Source organism: Acinonyx jubatus, chromosome D1, assembly GCF_027475565.1.
Source record: "Acinonyx jubatus isolate Ajub_Pintada_27869175 chromosome D1, VMU_Ajub_asm_v1.0, whole genome shotgun sequence".
NCBI classification, from domain to species: Eukaryota; Metazoa; Chordata; class Mammalia; order Carnivora; family Felidae; genus Acinonyx; species Acinonyx jubatus.
The window spans coordinates 64528011-64550550 of NC_069390.1; the positions used below are offsets into that span (position 1 = coordinate 64528011).

Sequence of the window (22540 nt, forward strand, 5' to 3'; positions counted from 1 at the left end):
AGATATTACTGAAAGCCTATGCTTAAAACCAACAGCCAAATATTAATAACTGAGTTCATAAGATTTGATAATTAACATGTTTGTTAAAATTATGTGTATGTTAAAGATCCATGTTTTAATGGAAAGAGATAGGAAAAGAGGGGAAATCAGGGGTTCTCTAAGTCTTCATAAAACAGCTTCTCTAAATATTTTAACTAGCTGCTGAGAAGACCTCCATAATGATATATTTTGCATTTTATTTCATCCCTACACTAAAAGTCATGCATTAAGGTATATGTAACAATATATATGGGGCACAACTTTTTCCCTTTAGATGATCAGAAATCTCTTCTTAATCCTTTATTATTTGAAATTTTAAGCAGAGGTGTTTCTGGAGGGGTGTGTGTGTGTGTGTGTGTGTGTGTGTTTTGCTGAAAACAGCAACTTTACTCACACACATTTATGTAAGTGTATTTACATAAATACATTTATGTAGCTCCCTTACATATCATCAAAGGAGCTCCAGCCATCTGGTATGTCTAGAGGACACTTCAGTGAGCAGAAATTAGAAGCCAGCATTCCAGTCATTTGAAATTTTCAACAAAGGAACATGAAAGCCCCAACATGCCTTAAAGGAATAAGGGGATTAAAAAATTTTTTTTAATAAATCAATTGACATTCATTGTCAAACAGCCTACAAGAAAGTTCCACTAGCATTCTGCAATTGTATAGGATAAGAGAATATTCCTAATAATTACATTCCAGAAAGCAATATGGTTAGCAGCTGTTTTTCAGAGGGCTTATCAAGTTTTGCTATTGTTATTTAATCCAGGCATAACTGTGTAACTTTAAACAAAGCTGTGGACCATTCAACTAACTAGTGATAAATTATCTTACAGACCAGATTCTTATCTTTTATTATTCTATACATGAATTTTTGCTTTATTAGGCATTTGGTACTCCAATTTTTATTTCAGAGTACAGTGCACATGTAGAAAGGTTAAGAAACCCTGCTAAATTTGGGTGTTGGTAATTCTGTCCACCAAATACATGTCATCTATGAAATTAAATTCTAAAAGTAGATGACAAACTAGGATTGATAACTCCATTTTTACCAAGACAAGGAAATAAGAGTCACACAACCAGAATAATTCTTCAGAAGCACACTTTGTTATCAAGTATATAAGGAAGAAAACTACGTGGATAATTGAAGAGTTAATCAACACTAAGATTACGATCTAAATCTGACACTAATAAGAAACTAAGAGAGTATAAATACCTAGCCTGACATTCCCCAAGGGAATAATGATTATCACCTTAATGAGCTTTTTCTGACTGTCATTAAAGGGAAAAAAAAATGAGGCAAAGGGCAATAACGCATGGCAAACACAGTCCCTTAAAAAGATGATAGGATAAACCCATTTTTCTTCCCATGGAGAATGGGATCAAGAAGAAAGAGGTTCAAATTGCACTGTGAGGTATTTCAGTAATAATGTTAAGTTTCCTGATTATGAGGAGTTTGCAACCTTGGAACTGCCTGTTGGAAAAGAGAGAGAGAATACCTTTCCTGAAGTGTGTAAAGAAATAAAGAGACTCTTGGGTAACAGTAATGCCCAAAGGCAGAAAGATAGATCAAATAAGTGACTTCCTTTTAATGCCCTTTCAGAAATGATGCTCTTTTCTTTGAAGTTAAAAAGGGTTCTTTGTTTTCCCCTAAGGATTTATACTTTTATCAGACCATCCAAGTCTGCCTTTAATCAAGGAGAAAAGAATTTATGAGTGCTTACTGTTTACTGAGCATTGTCCTTTCAATTTATCTTATCTAATTTTCACAATAATCCTGACAGGTATTATGAGTCTTCTCATAGATGACGAAACTGATGCTCAAGAGATTGTGCTTTGCATAAAGTTACAGCTAATTCATGGCAGTACTAGGACTCCTCATACCTAACCCAGTGTTCCCCCTTCTACACACCTCTCTACATCACTCTCTGCAATGTTAAAATTACAACCTACCAAAGAATCCATCAGGAACTAGAGCACAACATCCCTAAAAATTCTGCTCTAATTCAGTAGGAAAGTAAAAATTTGTCTCAGGTACCTCAGTAAGTCAATTAAAGAGGTAGCTAGCTTTTGGGCTCTGACCTCTTATTTAAAGGAGTCAAGGAAAGTCGCACCCAAATTCATGTGTTTCTCACCATACTGATGCAAGACCAATGACGTTATAAACACTAATGAAAAGCTATCTATCAACCTAACAGGGATGCAAGTTATTTTGCAGGTGGAATCATTTGGTCATGGGCTTTATTAGCAAATGTTGCTTATGGTTATCTCTGATTTTTGAAAACCCATGTTTTGTTACTTTTCCTACCTGAAGTAATTTGGCCTTGGTTCTATTAAAATAAAATAATTTGCAGATCATGCTTTTTCAAGAAAATCAAGCCAACTAACCAAATGTCATCTGAGATTTTGCCAAAATAGATCTTAGGGTCTGCTTTATGCCAGTAACATACCAGCCCATCTCTAATGGAAGCTGCAAAACTTCACATTGGTATGTTTATGGGATCTTTAACTGAAGATTCTGTTCTGCTTTAAAAAGGACTGGCTTGAAATCCTGGATACCAGTTATTCACTAAATTGAACATGGCCTATGTTTGGCAAGTGACAAAAACTTAATTTTCCTGATTTCATGTAACTTCTATTAAAAAAATACCTTTTCTTCTTTTTAACTCAAGAACCAGTTTGTGATTTCAACTGAACATGAGTGAATGGACTGACAAAGCAATCCCTCGAGCACAACGACAAGCCAGTCTTTTAGCTTAACAACATGTAACCAACCTCCTTCCCGGACTGGCAGAACAGCAAAGCCTTTAAAAAAAAATCATTAGCTGTGGGTCAAAAGATACTTAACTGAACATGATATGAAAGACAAAGTGCTAGAACATAGAATTATGTTAATAAGTTAATAAGTCATCTAGTCCAACCTCCAACTAATGCTGAGATCCTTTCCACATCATCTTTACCAAGTTCTTATCTAGCCTCTGTTTGACAGATACTATTACCTAAGGCAGTGCCTTTCATGGTCAACCATCTTTTTGAGAAAGTTCTCCCTGACATAGAGCCCAAATCTGTGGTCCTATGGCTCTTAATCAGTAGGCCTCATTCTACCCCTCTGAACCAGAGTCTTGCTCTAATTCACTAACCGTATTCCTCTCTTTTCCAGGCTAAATTTCCAAAAATCCTTCAAATATTCTTCAAATGTCTTAAATTTTAAATTCCTTCACCATCTTTGTTATGCCTCAATTTGTTTTTAATTTCAAAGTATAGCTCTCAAAAATGATTGTAGCATTCCAATGTAATAAATAGACTTAGGAAAGATGAACCGTCATCTCTCTTGTTCTAACATCACTGTATTGTTTGAAGGGATGATAATTTCTTAATTCAGTGTGCTTTCTACATAGTGTGACGAATGTAAGGGAAGGCAGCTTTCCTTTTAAACACAAATACACTCATGGGACAGAAATTAAATTTGAAAAGAAAAAAGAAAAGAAAGCACATCTTTCTCTTATCCCAAAATTAGTGTTCAACCTGATTGCTTATGTGGAGTACTGTTTGTCTGAACGATGAGATAAACATGTCTTTTTACTGTTTTTGAATTTTTAGTTAAGTCTCAAAAGTATTATAGTTGCATTAAAACACATCTGTCAGGACCATGGTTGAGGAGAGTAAGGAACCAGTTGGAGTTAAAAAAAAAAAAAAATTCTAAAGAAAACAAAGGGCAAACCCTAGAAGAGCTCTTCCAGAAGCTAATAGAGCAGTATTCCCTAAAGTACTAACAGCTATGAAAGGTAACAAGTTTTGCAGGATTAAGAAACAGAAAATGTCTATCTTTAAAGCCATTGGTTTGATATGTGGGGGGAGAAAATGAAAGGGTTTTTTTTCTGGTTACAAGATGATATCTTATGTGGCTTAGTTTATTAAAAAAGATGTTTTCACTTTAGTCAGAAGAGCAATTCAAAATCACTTGCAACTGGTATCTATTCAGAATGATTCATTAGCTGAAATTTGATGCTTAATCTGGAAGGCTTGTGGAATAGCCAAGAAGGTAAATGAGACAAATCATTGACCTAACCCTGGAAGTCACCAGTGTCCTCCAAAGGTATACATTCACAAATAGAATCCAGTCCTCTGTCAGATTCTGCCTCCTCTCTCCAACAAATCTAAATTGCTTAAAATAAATAACCTTAACTCAGATATATTATTTTGGCCAGTGGTTTTCATGTTTCTTTCAGAAATTGACACACTGTCAAATCAATCCATTTGACTTTCATTTCTAGTTCTATTCTTGCTGCTTTACTCAGGAAGAGATAGTAACATGAAATGACTAGAAAAGACAGGAAAAAAGAAAGGCCAGGAGAGCTAATGGCCTACTCTAATCCACAGAAAGGATAAGTGGCCCCGCAAAATCAATATTAAATATTAATACATTAGAAATAATAAAAGCATATAAAGAAATAAAAAGCCTTATGTAGGTAAAGGAAAAAACACAAAATCCTTTGAGGATGCAGCCTATAGAAAGCCATATAAAATATCATTAATATCAGCAAGCTTTTAGATTTCAGATTCTCCCAAACCTGACTCCATAACATGAATATGATGTGTTTTCACTGGAAATTGAAAAAAAAGTTTTGCCATATATTTAGTAACTTTATTAAAAGAAGAAAAAGATTACAGCAAAAATGCAAGTGGACACGGACTCTGGTAGTGTGAGTCAGACCAAGCCAAACTAAATTAATGAGAAAGCACTCTTTCTTTCATCCACCATTAAGTAAGAATTCATTTTTATTTAAGAAGGCTCATCTTAGCAAATGTTGCCATGGCAATAACAACTAGTAAGCAAACCAGTAAGTTTAGGTCTTGGTCTAGGTTAAGATAACCACGTTTCATTACGACCCTTTCTCAAGTTCTATTTGAGAAATTTCTATTTCACTGGCAAAGCTCCACTTGGCACAAAGTCTTCATTCAGCTTTTATTGAGCACCTACAACATTGTCAGGGATTGTTCTCAAACTTGAAATGTGTCAGTGAGCAAGTGTCCATAAGGCCTTCACACAACTAGGGGTCGGGGCATGGAGAAAAGCTTGAAATTCTCATGTATCTCCACTATGGGCCATGGATGGGTGACTGTAAGATACGGAAAGGCTGGGAGGAGTAACAGGGAAGGAAAGGCCCAAGAGCAGAACTTTCTAATCCCCTTATTTATGAGTATGGCCACGGGTGGACAGAGAATACTGAGCCCTAAGGAAGAAGAATTTCAGATGCAAAAGTAGCCCTAGAAACTGTTGTTTTATGACCAAATTTGCCCAATCTAACAAAGTCCTATCTGAGTTCTCAAAGCAGCTTCAGTTTCAACACACTTGCTGCTAAGGTGGGGTCATGATGTGGGATATTAATTAGATTTTTGCCCTAAATGAAAGACAATAAATCTACACTTAGGGATACTTCCTCACAGTTTAAAAAGAGAAGTTCTTCTGCCCACTTTGATCAGCTTGTTTTCTGAATACTTTTATTGTTGCTGGCTTAGTGGAGAAATGGGGAGGGAAAAGCAACAATTATCACTGATTTTGGTTGGTGTTTATTAAGATGATTTTTCTTTCCTGTAGACACAGATTCAAAATAAAAGCAATTTAAACTTCTGAGATCTCCTTCTGTCATGCAGAGGACCAGGACAAACACAGTGAGGCCAACCAAAGGTATCAACCCCTTAAACAATGTATATAATCTCTATACAAAAGATGAGTCACTCTGAAATCTGCTGGAGAAATGCTGGAAATGCTTTATCAACATCATGTCTCCACGTGTCTCATTTCTTTAAAATTAAATAGCTTTCAAATATCAACATATCAGGACCGAGATTGCCACCATCGACAACAACAGCAGAATTGCATATCATATCCTTATCCCATTCCTCAGCCCTCAGTGATGCTAAGCAGCAAGCTACAGAAACATCTGACAGCATCAACAGCATACAGGTTTAATGATTTCCCCAATTTGCATTTATATCGGTGAACAAATTGGAAGGCATCAAAGTATGGCACTAAAGAAATTAGTAACACATATTCAGCAGCACATCTTCCATTTTGAGTCTTGTTTTAAAATTGGCTAAGTAAAGGCATATACACCTCCATTTGAATTGGAGATTTGCAGTAACACATGCATATGAAGGGAGAGAGGAAAAGAGGAAAGGAGGAGAAGACCAGGAAAGAAAGGCAGAGGAAAGGAAATAAGATAGAACGTATGGTCGTGAGTCTGAGAGTAACATCACTACGTGAAGGAGGTGACAAAAGACAGCTCCACCTGCTTCCACAAGCAGAATCTGTCGAAGGTTCTTGACAATACAAAAATGGTTCATGAGACTTTTCATCTGTTGCTATTGTCACTTATCATACTAAAAACATGTACAAAATTCTAAGCCTTGGTCTGTCCAAGATGGATAGTACCAGGAAGTAAAAGATGTCACCTGCTATCAAGGACTGTGCTCTGCTTAGAACTCTGCATTGCAGTCCATTAATCCACAGTATTTTGGTCAGATCTGGTCTGTTTTCTCATACTACTCATAATGTCTTAGAGATAGTCTTTTTTATTAGAATATCATCAACCATTTTTTTTTTCATTTTTCTAGTGTTTTCATTTACTTAAAGGGCAGGAAAGATGGGAGAAGAGAAGAATAAAATGGTAGAGATTTCGAGGGGAAAGAACATGAAAGGAATAGTATTTTATTTTCCAACAAATCTACCCTAGAAAAGGTAGTAAGGAGACTTTGAGAAAGAGTGCTGATTCATGGACTTCCCTTATTATTATTATTTTTTTATTTCAATATAATACATTTAAGGACATCAATGTACTAAAATGTTTGGTCTGTGAAAGAGCAGAATCATTAGCACCAGAAGGAGTCATGGGGCTTGTATATATTATTAAACCAATGATTGTTACTGTTGGTCATGGGGTAAAGGTTTCATTTTTACATCCCAAAGTTCTTGAAAGTGCCTGTGGACAAGAGAAATAACACTTTTCAAAGTCTCCGTGGAGTCATCAACACGCACCACAAAGACAGTACTTGGCCTTCCCAGTTTTGGTTTATCTGGTAGACAAGAAAACCAGGGCCCCCAGAAGCCCTAAAGAACAGCCCCCACATGCACCCACTGACGTGCAGGAGGGGTCCCTACAGTACATTTCCCCCTGGACTGTGTTCAGGAATGCGCTTTTACTTGCTTTTTGAAAAGAACAAAAGCAACATGCTCTGCAGATCATGGAGCGTCTAGCGCAATTTTCTCCTTGCTCCAACTCCTGACTGCGAAAGGGTGAAACCATTGTATGTTCTGCTAATGCTGGCCTGCGGACAAAGCCTTTGGCCTGCCATGCTGTGTAAGCCCTGGATCCCACAGGAGTCAGAGGGTCTAAGAGCGGGAGCCACAGTCATCACCAGATCTGCCCAGCAATTCAGGGCCCATCAGGGCAGCTGCTGATTCCTTTCGCTTCTCCTTGCATCGGCCTTCAGTTGAAATTACAACAAGTCAAATAGCTGATGCTTTTCCCTTCTCCAGGCAAGGGCGAGGATACATTGTTTACAAGCGTGTTCTGCCTGGCTTCACTGATGAGGCGGCACGCTAAGTCAAGGAATAGTTTCTCCACGTTATCTGATTCCTTGGCCGAGGTCTCCAGGTAATACATGTCCTGAGCTTCTGAGAATTCTTCAGCTCTCTGCTGGGAGACCTCTCTCCTTTCAGCCAGATCAATCTTATTGCCTGGAACAGGGATAAATCAGAGAAGGAACCATCACTTGACTTTTTACAGGCTCAGAGGCATCAAAATGCAATTTCAAATCTGAAGTCAAATCAGACAGATGGGCAAGTAAAGCAGAGCAAATGTGGCTGTGATTACCAGAATGTTTATTTTAAAATATCAGTGTCGTGTGTAACGGCAAATAACTGGAAACGCAAATGACCACCAGTTGGCCACTGGCTTGATGAAGTATGGCACATGCACACAATGCAGTTATTTGCCACTGTAGAAAGCAATGAGGAATATCTCTATATACTGCCATGGAATGAGACATTAGGATATACTGTTAAGCGTATACCTGCTATACTGTTCTACTTTTCCTAAGTATAAAAAAGGTATATAATATACAACTGCTTAAGCAAAAGGGATGGAAAAAAAATACACACGGGCACACTTACAGACTTAATTTATTTTTTTAATGTTAGAATAAGCCAACATTTTAATTTTAAAGATAATGGTTACTCATGAAAGGAGCAAGGTTGGGGAGATAGGAAAGGATAGAAACTAGATGTCTCTACACTTTGTCTAATAGATTTGACTTCAGAATCTTAGAAATGTTTCACATAATTGTACAATTAAAACTATATAATTAATACAAAATTAAATTTAAAAAGCAATCCCTAAGAATGGAAAGCAATATGAAACAAATGAACCTGTTTATCATGAAATGGTGTAACCACACAGAGAGGAACTATTTCTCTGGTATTTTAACCATGTATCCTCAGTGGTATATACCCTAAGGACAAAAAGAGTTGAAGGAAAAACCCTTGAACTCTTGTAGTAATCGTCCTGTCGGTGGTAGTGTGAGTATTGTTATTCTGTGGCTGCTATACGGGTATTAGAGGATAAAGCAAATAAGTAATTGTGTTGGTGTCATGGTCCTGTGACTTGGGCATGGGAAAAAGGAAAAAGAGATATAAGATTAATGAGGTTAAAGGGGCACCTGGATGGCTCAATTAAGCATCCAACTTCAGCTCATGTCATGATCTCATGGTTTGGGAGTTTGAGCCCCGCATCAGGCTCTGTGCTGATAGCTCAGAGCCTGGAGCCTGCTTCAGATTCTGTGTCTCCCTCTCTCTCTGTCCCTCCCCTGTTTGTACTCTGTCTCTCTCTCAAAAATAAACATTAAATTTTTTTAATTAAAAAAAGATTAATGAGGTTAAGTAAAATTTGTACAGTCCTGAATTACAAATGCAAGTATCAGTGTGAATAATTCATGATGGATTTTATCATTAAAAAATGTTCTACCTCTGTTCTCCTGGAAACCTGACAAAAGTGATATGTCAACCATGTTACCTGGCAACACAGCTTATGATAAAAGTGACCTTTTATCATCAGGTCAAATTCCATCTGGCCTGGGAATTCTACATATGAATTATAAATATCTAGTGGAAAACCACAACTTTGGGCTTCCCGTAGTGTGGTGATTCCTCACTTGAAGAGACTCTGAAAGTCAGGTTTGTAGAGTTGTGACAAGAGAGACTGGCTCCTGTTGAGGCTTCTAGGCCAGGGCAGGCCCATCATGTGCCTGACATGAGTCTTTTTCCTCACCTGAACTGTCCGGAAGGCCCTGGACAGCTATGTGGACTGCTATTGAGGATTACTTCCACTGAAGAGTAATGCCTGATGCTGACCTACTATTAAGCTGTTATTTCCTGTTCTGAATCCTTCTAAGTGAATGTCCTGCCAAGTATGGCCTATAGTAGTCTTGTGAATAAAAGTGCTTAGTGGAGCCTAAGAGACAACCCCCTGTGAGTGCTACAGAATTCAACACACACACACACACACACACACACACACATTAGTTCTGTCCACTGAAAAGCCTAAAAACAATGACCAGCTACTAGTACAGAAGATTCTTATCACTTTGGTTGTGGCCTCTAAATATAATTTGCCATTAATAATAAATGTGTGTCTTGAAAAAATGGCTAATTCCAGGTCCGGGGAAGGAAATGTGCTGGTTGTGCCTGGAACCCTTAAACCAGAAAGCAAGTGAGGTCATGTCAAAAGGACTCAGGAGACCATCTGAAGCAGCTCCACAGTTGGAACATTTGGACCTTCAATAATTACAATTGCAAGAGCCTAGAAAATACTGCATATATTTAAATCTCTAATAATACTAAAAATATAAAATTTCCGTAGTGACTTTTGGAAGATAATAGGGAAGCAACTCATTATTTTAAAATTGGGAAATAAAAAAGAGACAATCAAGTTTTTTTCTTAGCTGTCCTATGAGAACTGTACCTCAGAATATCAAATAGGAAGTATATTCGCTAAGAAAAAAAAAACAAAAAAACTTGAATCTGATCAGGCCTCTAAATTTACCTACAGATCTGCAGGAAATACAGGTGATGGAAGAACATGTTAAATGACACTATAGTGGTGAAATAGCAAAATTCAGACATGGAAACTCTGGAGGATTAACATATGCTTTAACAAATAAATTCCAAGGCAGAAAAATGGAGGGATAACTAACATATAAAAGGAGAATTAAAAGACACAAAAATCGGGGTGCCAGGGTGGTTCAGTTAGTTGAGCGTCTGACTTCGGTTCAGGTCATGACCTTGCGGTTCGTGAGTTCGAACCCCGCATCAGGCTCTGTGCTGACAGCTCATAGCCTGGAGCCTGCTTCAGATTCTGTGTCTCCCTCTCTCTCTACCCCACCCTTACTTATGCTCTGTCTCTCTCTCTTTCAAAACTTAATGAACATAAAACAATTTTTTTTTAAAGACACAAAAATCAATTAGAACATATGAGCCTTATTGGGATCTTTGATTTGGACAATTTTTTTTTTTAAATGTAGGAGTCAATCAAGGAGATCTGAACATTGTCTAAATTTCTGATGCTATTCAAGAACTGTTAATATGTTTTAGGTGTGAAAACGGCATTGTGGATAGGTTCTCTTTCTCAAAAAATCTTTTAAAGATATTCATTGAACTAATGAAAGATATATTAATAGAAGATCTGGAATTTGCTTCAAAATAATCTGAAGGGAAGGGCAGACAGAAAAGAGGGGGAACAGATAAAATAAAATTGACCGTAAGTTGATAATCATTGAAGCTGAGATGTGTTCATGGGAGTTCATTATACTGTTTTCTCTACTTTTGCTTATGTTTGAAATTTTCAAGAATAAAAAGGTTTTTTGTTTGTTTGTTTTTTTAAGCCAGTGCCTCTTTCATACTGAGTGGACTAATTATTTCCCATCAAACTTCCATTTAATTTCTTTAGACAGAATCCCAAGGAATAATGCTTTGGCTCAAGTTCTCAAGGGCTTTCTGTCAAATAGAAAGAAAGCCCAAGTCCTGAGACGGGTGCTTTCAAGTGCTTCATGACAGACATTCTCCAATGTGCAAGAGGGTTTTCAGGAATGGGCATAGAGTACTAGCTCATAGACAGGTGGATACTTAACCCAGCAGCCTGAAAGAAAAGTCCAGCAATTTGTTATAAAGCAGAATATTACAGCTGGACAAATACAGGGTTTGAAGTTGATCCTACATGCTGTGCAACCCTAGGCAAAGAGCTTCACCTTTCTAAGCCTTGGTTTCCTTGTATATAAATAACGAATCATCGCGCATAAATTTTCTGATATGATTCCTGGCACATGTATGCTAGCTATAATGCTTACAGAAGTATTTACTTATTAGCTTATTGTTAACCATAATTTGTAACTTAACAATGTTTCTGAGATTCTCTACCCTGATTTCCAAAATTCAAGTCTTGCTAGAATATATAGTGATGTTCCTTTTTAGGAAGTAAACATTTTAACAGCTATATATTATTAACATTTTTCATCACCACAAGAGGAGTTTTTAACCATCAATTTCTTTTCTAATGGGTGTATTTGTCACAAAAGAAAATCATGGGTTGTTTTCTGCTTTTCCCTCATGCTAAACAGGTTCGACCCTCCTACAAGATGAAACAAAGTGCAGAATTTCCTTTAGTGGATTCTTTCTGAAATTAGAATTTTTCAAGTCAGCATGAATGTAAGAAGAGAAAAAATTACCCAAAGTCCATTTTTTTAGGCAATAAACAATTGCTTCAAAAACAAATTCTTTGTCAAGACATGTTTTACTTCTAGACCAGCAGTTTCCACAATCTTGTAACTAGATTTTTTTTAACGTTTAGCAGCCCACATAAATCTCATGGCAGTCCACCTTCTTCCCTAGAGCCTTCATTGACAGAAAAATCAATCAGCAATATTTTCCACTTTACTTTTCTAAACCATCACCTTGGGATATGACCTATTTCATTTTCTCTTCAACTTCAGGAGAAACTGAATGTTGACTGCATGAATTATATAGCTGTAGACTATATTGCTGGAAGATACCAGGGCATAGGTATTATGTGATTATAAATTCTCTGATGGCCACAAACCAATTTCCCTCTTCATTAGTCCTTACTTACCCACTAGCACAGTGATGACCTTGTTGCTAGCATATTGTTCTATCTCCCGCAGCCACTCAGGAAGGCAACGGAAGGATTCCTCACAGGTTATGTCATAGGTGAGGATCAAGGCATTGGCGCTTCGGTAGTAACTCTGGGTAATGGACCGAAATCTCTCTTGACCTGCTGTGTCCCAGATCTGAAGCTGTAAAAACGTAAGAGAAAGATCAGGTTGGAGAAGCAGAAAAGAAAGTATTGCCTTGCTTTGGTTTAGAAATGGAAACACGTCACTCAACTTCATGGTTGTTTTCTGCCCTTAAAAAAAAAAAATGCACATTTTTTTTTTTTTTAATGTGTTGGGTATGCCTGGTTAGGGAGAGGGGCTTGCTTTGTTTTTTGTTTTCGGCTTTTTATTTGTTTTGTTACCCAAGAATTTCTTTTATCCTTTTAAAAAAAACTTACTGAGCATTTATTATGTGTCAAGCTCTAGGCATTTTACATGTAACAACTCGATGAAGTAGGTACTATTACCATATCCATTTCTCACACGAAGAAACTGAGGCACAGAGAGATTAAATAACTTGTTCAGGGTGTCACAGCCAGTATATTCCAGAGCCAATTTAAGCAGGCTTTGTGGTCCCAGAGTTCATGTTCTTGACCACAACAACATATTACAAACATCAGGATACAGGGCAGACTGTCATTCTATGATAGTTGGCACTTCAGTCAGCAACTGAAGCAGGAGAACATCCAACCTCAACCACCTTTCCCAGTTCAAAATTCAATGCATCTATTAAGATATTATCTTTGTTAATGAAAACAGAAACAGTGCCATGGCGGATAGAGAAAATAATTTCCCTCCACCCCTTTGAAGCACTGAGATCTTGGACAAGTCACTTAATCTCTGGGTTTCAGTAGTTTCTTTAGAAAAAGGAGTCAGTAATATGCAAGCCTACTGAAAGTTCACATTTTCTAATAACAAAGAAGAGAGTAAACATCACTTCTCCCTGAATTTCTCTGCACAGAGAAGGCTGCCAAGAGAACAGCTCTCTAGAACAATGCACAAGGCCTTGAGGAATAACATCAGCAATAGTAAGAATGTTCCCTTCTAAATGCATAAACCTTATCTCACAAAAGGCATTCACTCCCATTAAGAGAACATCATTTCCTCAGGGAACACCTTCTGGAATGTTCAGATTAGGTCAGGTTGCCCATACCCAACCTCCAATCCCCACATATTTCCTCCCACACCCCACCCTGTAATTCTCCCTCATGACGCCTGACACACTCAAATCATTTATTTGTAATAATAGGTTTTTAAAAAATGTTTGTTTATTTTTTCAGAGAGAGAGAGAGAGATACAGCATGATCAGGGAAGGGACAGAGATAGAGGGAGAGAGAATGCCAAGCAGGCTCCATGTCATCAGTGCAGAGCCCAATGAGGGGCTCGAACTCACAAACCATGACATCATGATCTGAGCTGAAATCAAGAATCAAACCCTTAACTGACTGAGCCACCCAGGCACCCCAAACATTCAAATACTTATTACAGGTCTCCTTTAATCTTTACAACAACCCAGTGAGGTAGGCAAGTTTATGCCTGCCCTCCACCTTTTAACTGGTTACTCACAAAGCTGGGGCTCGGACTCCAGACCTTCTCATTCCCAGGTGCGGACACATTCCACCACCATGCTGCCTTTGCCCCCAGAGACTGATTTAAATATACATCTGCATCCAGAGAGGATGAGTCAGTTGGTGTCACCCTCTGTTCATACCAGTTTCCCTCAGGAGACTAATGAGGGACTGGTGGTCCCTGCCCCCAAACAGGGGCACAAGGCTCTCCTTTGATCTGAAGTCGCAGCTGCTTTTCATGATGTACATGAAAGTCTGTGTGCTGAAGGCAACCTTACAGATGTTATGGCTTTTGCTGGGACAAAAGCTATTTCTCTGCTCTGCTTCAAACCTAGGGACGTGGTTCCCCTCTGCCAGGATGTGTCTTAGAACAACAGACTATTATTTTAATGCTACAATGAGCCTTGAGAAACACTTGTTATTGAATTTAATACTGTCAATCATTAGATATCAGTATGTTCTCATGATTGGCACATCTTGAGAACAGCTTTGAGAGTTAAAAACCACTGAAATATTTTCTAGAATAGTGATTGTATGGCCTTGCCAAGATAATATGCTGCTTTCTCATAGGGGGCTGTCTGTTTCTAGCTTCAGAGTTGATTTTTAAGGATATCCATATTCCACTGCCTTCATCATTCAGTTCGGTTTCACTATTTTCTCTACAACTCATTTGTTCCTTTTCAGCATTTCTGCGTCATTAATATATGCCCGCTGCTATGTTAGGTACAGGGAGGATCCCAAGACAAATAAAACATAATGCCCAATCTCAAAGAGCAAACAGTCTACAGGGAGGACAAACCTAGAAAAGTAACCATAATAAAATAGGAGATGTCCTATTACAGAGGTGTCAGCAGGAGAGAGTGCCTCCTAGTTTTTGTCTCATGCTGTCAGTATGTTCTCAACAGTTCAGTCATGGGCTTTCTAACCACCTTCATGTCCAGCATGGGGCTACACTGTTCGTCTCCACTCTTCTTTGCACTACTACTTATCTCTATTGTCTCACTGTTTCAATAATGTATTGTAGTCATAGGTGTGCCTCTTTGCTAGACTCAGTACTTTAAGGGCAAGGGCTGTCTCTTATTGAACCTTATACTCCAGTGTGCTTTCCTAACAGGGTACAAGGTACATGGTAGACACAATTAAATAATGGCTACCTGGATGAACAAAGGATTATGGAATCAAAAGAAAGGACTCATTAATGCTGCTTAAATGATTAGTAGGATATTAAGGAAGGTTTCACACATAAAATGTTTGAGCTAGCTGACTGCGAGTTCCTACAGGGCAAAAATGCTTTACCTATTCTTGGTGCATATCATCTACTATACTACAGGATGGATATATGGATGAATGGATGTTCATTGACTACTGACAATAGCCAAATTATGGAAAGAGTCCAAATGTCCATTGATGGATGAATGGATAAAGAAGATGTGGTGTGTGTGTGTATATATATATATATATATATATATATATATATATATATATATGCAATGGAATATTACTTGGTGATCAAAAAGAATGAAATCTTCAGGCCTCTGGGTGGCTCAGTCGGTTGAGTGTCTGACTTTGGCTCAGGTCATGATCTAGCAGTTCACACGTCAGGCTGTGTCCTGACAGCTCAGAGCCTGGAGCCTGCTTCGGATTCTGTCTCCCTCTCTCTCTGCCCCTTCCCCACTTGCACTCTGCCTCTCTCTCAAAAATAAATAAACATTAAAAAAAAAAAATGAAAACTTGCCATTTGCAACAATGTGGATGGAACTAGAGTGTATTATTCTAAGCAAAGTAAGTCAGTCAGAGAAAGACAAATATCATATGATTTCACTCATATGTTGAATTTAAGAAACAAAACAGATGAACATAGGGGAAAGGAAGCAAAAATAAGATGAAAACAGAGAGGGAGACAAACCATAAGAGACTCTTAAATATAGAGAACAAACTGAGGGTTGCTGGTGAGGTGTTAGGTTGGGGGATGGGCTAAATGGGTGATGGGCATTAAGGAGGGCATTTGTTGGGATGAGCACTGGGGGGTCATATGTAAGTGATGAATCACTAAATTCTACTCCAGAAATCATTATTATACTATATGTTAACTAACTTGGACTTAAATAAAATTAAAAAACAAAAGACTTTCTTATCTATGTAATATATACCTGACACAAAGATAGTCAGTAACTCTTCTATTTATATTATAATTAATCTCCTAAAGTTAAAATGTTGTAGTCTGAGCTTAAAGCTTTGTTTGTTACTCATTTATTTATGATAGACTGATAAAAAAAAAGGATAGGAGAAAATTCTACATCTGTTTTCATCCCATTTTCTACTCAAGGTCATTTTCAAAATGCAGACCTCTCTTCCTTCCTTCCTTCCTTCCTTCCTTCCTTCCTTCCTTCCTTCCTTCCTTCCTTCCTTCCTTTCTTTCTTTATCTTTTGTTTTTGAGGGAGAACATGTGTGTATGCTAGCAGGGAAAGGGCAGAGAGGATCCAAAGAGGGCTCTGCACTGATAGTAGCAAGCCTGATGTGGGGCTTGAATTCACAAACCGTGAGATCATGACCTGAGCCCAAATGAGATGCTCAACCAAGTTACCCAGGTGCAGACCACTTTAAGGAAGGGCCTCAACTTTGCCTTTACTGACTTGGCACTAAGGCTTAACAGCCACAAGAGTTTTTCTAATACCTTTGATTTCCTGCCTTCAGTCCTGGAGGCTATCCTAGAAGGAATGAGCCTTAATAGGGGAGGCTGAGGCGGGGTGATGGAAAGTCAGGAAAGAGACCTAGGTTGTGGTGCTGCCCTGGCACTCACCAGGCAGGTGATCCTGCACAAACCACCCGTAGATTCTCTTTTCCACTGACTTACGAGGTTCTAAGAAAGCTTGCACACTACCTGCAAAACGACACTTAAACATCACCAAGAAGAGGTATTCGGTAAACATTAAAGAACAAGGATAACAGTAAGACAAAAACTCTTTCCCTAGGGAAGTTTGGGCAGCTCTTCCTTCTTCTACTGAAAGACTGAAGAAGTTGCTCCTCATGTATCCCCGTGTTATTATTTTTTTTGTATCCATGTGTTAATGAGGCCCTTGGATTAATGTGGTTGAAGAAGGTCATTTATTTTATTATTTTTATTTTTGTTTTGAGAGTGTGCACGCACACACCAGCAAGGGAAAGAAGGGAAAGATGAAGGGAGAGGGAGAGAAGGAATCTTAAGCAGGCTCTATGCCCAGTGCAGAGCCCAATGCAGGGCCCAATGTCACTACTGTGAGCTGAAATCAAGAGTTGAATACCCAACCAACTGAGCCACCAGGCACCACTCTCAGAGCATTATTTTAGATCTTGATTCTATATAAATGGCTGGAAAAAAACTCAAACAAATTAATTAGGACTGCATTTGGAAGATTAAATCTCTTATTGTTTATTTTTTTATTTTAATGTTTATTTTTGAGAGACAGAGTGCAAGTGGGGGAGGGGCAGAGAGAGAGAGACACACACACACAGATTCTGAAGCAGGCTCTAGGCTCTGAGCTGTCAGCACAGAGCCCGATGCGTGGGTCAAACTCACCAATGGTGAGATCATAAACTGAGCTGAAGTCAGATGCTTAACCAACCGAGCCACCCAGGCGCCCCCAACTCTTACTGTTTAAAGGTGAAGGTCTAGGGGCCAGGAGAGGTAACAGGATAGGAACTATGCCATGGATACAGAGATGAGTAAGACACAAACCTTGTTCTTGGGGAGCCTGTAGTCTCATGGTAGAGTTAGATGTTATGAAAAGATGGATTTTAGCTGAGTATAATAAGCACGTAACAATGAGCTTATGGTTTGTAGAAAATGGAATAAATGCAATACCTAAACCTGGGGATTCAGAAAAAAAAAAAAGCCTGTTCTTTAACAGTGGGGATCACAGTGGGGAAATGAATATTCACCCCTATTCATTCCCAGGGCTTGGCACATAGCATTTGTGGTCAAAGGAATGAGTTCACACATATATGTGTATATGAATAGGAAACCCAAACATCTGGAAGTAAAATGCTTGAAACACTAGTTATCCTTACTCAACTCCTAGGGGTGGCCATCACCTCCACTCGGCTGGAATAGTACTTACAATTGGCTCTTCTGCCAATGCTCCCTGGACGCACACTCTTGTCTCCTTCCTACTCCCACACCCTAGCTCCTTCTCCCCACCCCAATGCACTGTTTTTCTGAGCTTTCTGGTTGGCATTTACATGGGTTTCACACCCTGCTTTGTTTTCCAGCGCCCCCAGTTCTCCATTCACTATTGTATTTGATGTGGACGCCTCTGCCTAAGGAACCACTTTGAGGAGTCAGGGCTGGAAGAGAAGTGGGATAGCTTCTGTCCCCCCTCAGGAACCTCACCCTAAACACTTCACTGTATATCTCTGAAATGCTGCAAGAGCACCCTGGAGTTTCTCTGCCCTTCCTGAGGCATTTAAAGGCAGGAGTGCAGGTATATATGGGAGAAGGATGCAAGAGACATGGATTCAAACTTGGGATGCGTAAGTGAGATCTAGTTGGAATTCTGATGCCGCAGTTTTCATTTGGCTGTTTATGGGTCACTGCTTCTCACCATGGGACTCAGCTCTGAAAGATCTGACAGTGGAATTTCACTAACTCTGAGGGGCAGGTAGAGCACAGAGCCAACCATCAGCCTCTCTACCCTCTTTCCATATAATTCAGTGTTATTCCACATTTCTTCCCATCACCTTCCTCCTTTCCTTGCTTCAAGGTGACAGGCCTATTGTGCCTTCACCCCCCTCTTTTTGCATAGCAGAGGAGACCCCAGGGAGGCAGTGGATCACCGGCTTGCAAAAGTAGTTCAGATCGCGCCTACCTCCCTTCCTTCCTGTGTAGCCATGGATAAGTTGCTCAATCTCTCTGAAACCTATAAAAGGAAGGTAATTTGCCACTTACCTCACAGGGATTACGGTAAGAACTAAGTTAAATATGAATGTGAGGTCAATAATATGACTGACATATTAGGTCAATAAACACTACCTCCCTTCTCCTGTTACCAGACATACCATGGTTCTTACAGGTACCCAACAGTCCGAAGGCCACAGAGAGGAAAAGGGAGATAGTGGATCCTTCCTGGACCCCTCACTTAGAATTTCTCCCCTGTTACAAATAGGGTTATGGTGGGAGACACAATAACTCCAATAAGTGATGCATATGACCGAATGACCCATAACCAAAGTGGGAATCAGCAGGCTCTTTTATGGGGCTGCTGTTCTTAAGAGTAAACACAACATCTACAAAGGGAATAGAAGAACTCTGTTTAGAAATAAGTTTCCATGGCTGAGTATATTATTTTCAATGAGGGATTTGATTAGGAGATTTAATAAATGTTACGAAAACACTACTTCCTCTCACATAGCACAATGAAAGCCTGATTGAACACTTAGCATCTTACCTTTACTTTTTCACCATTAATCTCCACTGTCTTAATCATAAAATCGACTCCAATCGTGGCTCCTTGCCCTGGAGGGAAAAGACCCTAAAGAGGAAATAAAGGAAAATAATTAAGCAAATCTTTCAACTAAATGAAATGTTCTCCCCTCTCCCCGCTCGCTATCCATCACCAGCCCCTTCCTTTGGCTGAGTTAACTGGAAGAAAAGAGAACTCTGACACTGGTTAGTGTCAGGGGAGCCTTGTTTAATTTGATTTTGTATGTATGTATGAGGGGAGGAGGAAGGAGGGAGAAGGTGGAGAGAGGAATGCTAGAAGAACAAAGAAACTGAAAGGGGGATGAAAAAGGGGGAGAAAGAGGGGTGAAGGGAGAGAACGGAGAAGTGGAGGGGGCCCTGATTTCAAAGACTGAAACGAAAGTCAGACACAAGGGTAAGACCGAGGAGCATGAAGCCATCAGGATGAGATCAGGATTGTTAGAAGAGGGGCAAAAAGGATAGTGCTCCCAAAGAGGTAAATTCCAGGAAGATTAAAACCGGTTATTGGTCTAGGGCATGGACAGTCACGGGGGCGGACAAGCAACATGAAAAAGCAAACAGGAACTCACTACAAGAAACATGAACGAGATAGTGAAGCTTTTGGATTTCCCTCTGCCCTGAGGGTGATAACAATTTCCCTTAGTGCATTGTACCACACATATAGAATTCCATGAGATCGGGGCCCATGACACTTGGAAGATAATCACAGAAAATAAAATTCAGGGAGAAAGTGTAGTAGGAAGAACATTAAACTGGGAGCCCCGAGGTTCTCTGTGTGGTCCTAGGCAAACGAGTCCCCTTCTCTGGGTCTTAAATTCAGTGGGTTTGAGGCTGATGCAAGCATTTCAAAAGAAAACAAAGCAAAAAAAAAAAAAAAAAAAAAAGCGGTACCTCAAACTGAAAGGTGAACTAGAAAGATACCATTTTAGCGAAATTACACGTACAATGTGCGTTACTGGTATACAGTATTTCCTAGAAGCTCAGGGAGGGACCTGGAGGTGGGAAGGAATTCTATTAAGGAAGAGCTCTGCACCTAGTCCCATTCCCTCTACACTTCTATTCCAGAATTGCCAGAAATTAAAGTAAAATGGACTTTATTAGCTCTGGCAGCTAAGATTGGGGCATCTTTAATTAAGTCTATTCCCTAACAGGAGAATTCTTTAATTAAAGTTTGAACTTAGAAGACTGAGCTTCAAACCCATAGAAAATATTCCATTGCATGTCTGCAAAAGATGTAAATATAAACATTCATAACTTTACTTACAAATATTGAATCAATTTTCTTCTATTTTAGTTTGGCTCAAACACAAGGCTGCCAAGCTTCGAGTTTATCACTCCAGCTGTTTTGCTGTCTAATAAATGCCAAAAAAATAAAGCAGATCCTTCCCAGCATCTCCCCCATCATTTTGTTCCCCAATTCCTCATGCCTCAAAAACAGCTGAATCCAATTCATTTTAACTGCCTACCAAATAACAAAACCAAACATAATCCTCTCTAGGGAATGTTACTTTTGGGAGGAGTTAAGGGTCTGGGGCATGGGGTGGGGGTAAAAAGTAGAGAGAAAAGAAAGGGGTAGTTGTGCTTATTGGTAAAAATTAATGTTCAAAAATGGAAGCATTTTACCTTTAATGACAAAGTTTAAAGACAAAAGCCATATTCCTATGGTCTCAGAGGTTAGGACACAGAAAATAAAAATGACCAGGCTGAGAAGCAGGAGACCTGGGTTCTAATCCTATCGTTGCCACTAACATGACGTATGATGCTGAGAGGTCCTTTGTCCCTGTAGACCTCAGTTTTTCATCTGTGTTATGAGAGGAATAGGCTGAATAATCTCTAAGGGATATTTCAGTAATAAAACAAGGTCAAAGGAAATTTTGATAAAGGTACTAAAAACTCCTCTACAACTCTGCAGTCTTGTCCTCCTGCCAAAAGCAGAAAAGATTACCGTTAGGCGGAAGTAAAACCAGTTGGAGTTTCCAGTATAACGCCACAGCGGCTGACTAAGCCCAGATGCCTGGTAGCTTCTTACTTTTGATTTCACCGGGCCCAGACTTAGTAAAAAGCATGAGTTCTATTCCGTGTTCATTTACCATGGGAAAATCCCTGGCATTTCCAAAGGTGATTATGCCCTAAAGCCGTCTGTGTTATCCAATCTGCCTCTCCAGTTCTGCAGAGAACCACAGACTGTCAGAGCTGGAAGTGGCCTCAGAGATCACCAGGTCCCTTATGTGTGGCAGGGAGGCCCAGCAGGGGAGGTAACTTATCCAGGCCCACAGGATGGGCCAGCGCAGAGTGGGGACTAGGACCCGAGTCTCCACACTCAAGCTGGTGCTCTTTCCAGGGCATCCAGCTGTCCTATGCCTTAGCACAGCTAGTCTCAGCTTTCCCAACTGGCATTTTATGAAAAAATGCAAGATGCCTGCATCATAATCCTGAAAAGGATGCCGTTCATATTTTTTCAAGGAAAATACAAAAGAAGGCCAACTTCAGAATGATTTCTCACTCATTTCTGTACAAAAACAGGCATATAATCTCTGGCAGTAATTCTCAAAAGGGCAGCAGCCCTGATGGGAACTTGTACTTAGATCATACGATAAGGACTCAATCCAGAGGGAACATTTAATTTCGTTCAAATAGTCCTTCACTGTTCTCATTTCACTCCCATTTAATAGACTTAAAAACATCAGCATATTTGGTTCTAAACCAAAATGACTCACTCACTTGCCTAGGAGGATGTGAGAGGGCATAGGCAAGGGATTGATTGGCTTAATTTGTATTTGAGTTTTTAAAAAATTAATATTTAGGGGCTCCTGGGTGGCACAGTCAGTTAAACATCCGACTCTTGATCACGGTTCAGGTCATGATCTCACAGTTTGTAAGTTCAAGCCCTGCATCGGGCTCTGCACTGATGGTGTGGAGCCTGCTTGGGATTCTGTCTCTCCTTCTCTCTGCCCCTCCCCTGCTCATGCGTGCACACTCTCTCTCAAAAAATAAATAAATAAATAAATAAATAAATAGAAAAAAATGTTTAATTAGTATTTAGGTTTAGTCTGAGGTCCAGATTCATTTGGTTAACACGTTTAGATTGTTAAGTGATAATCTATTTTTAATCTAATAATCTGTTTTGAATAGCACACCAAAAGCAAAACCACTTGCCCCTTTCACAAAGGAAGCAACAAGAGTGTGGGAGGACTGATTGGTGCACCCAGAGAGCCATGCTCCCCTGAGATGGTTTCCAAAACTCTG

At 39.3% G+C, this 22540-nt stretch overlaps 1 protein-coding gene across 4 annotated transcripts in view; it reads right to left on the reverse strand.

Moving 5' to 3' along the window:
* Positions 1 to 5590: 5590 nt before the first annotated feature.
* Positions 5591 to 22540, reverse strand: part of RAB30 (RAB30, member RAS oncogene family) — a 75695-nt gene continuing 58745 nt past the window's right edge. For all 4 annotated transcript variants that reach the window (XM_015074535.3, XM_015074546.3, XM_027039885.2 and 1 more), the window contains 3 exons: positions 19260 to 19343; positions 12225 to 12408; positions 5591 to 7783 (listed from right to left, as the gene is read on the reverse strand). In XM_015074535.3, coding sequence (XP_014930021.1) covers positions 7533 to 7783; positions 12225 to 12408; positions 19260 to 19343 — 519 coding nt within the window. In that variant the 3' untranslated portion in view covers positions 5591 to 7532. The remainder of the gene's footprint in view (positions 7784 to 12224; positions 12409 to 19259; positions 19344 to 22540) is intronic.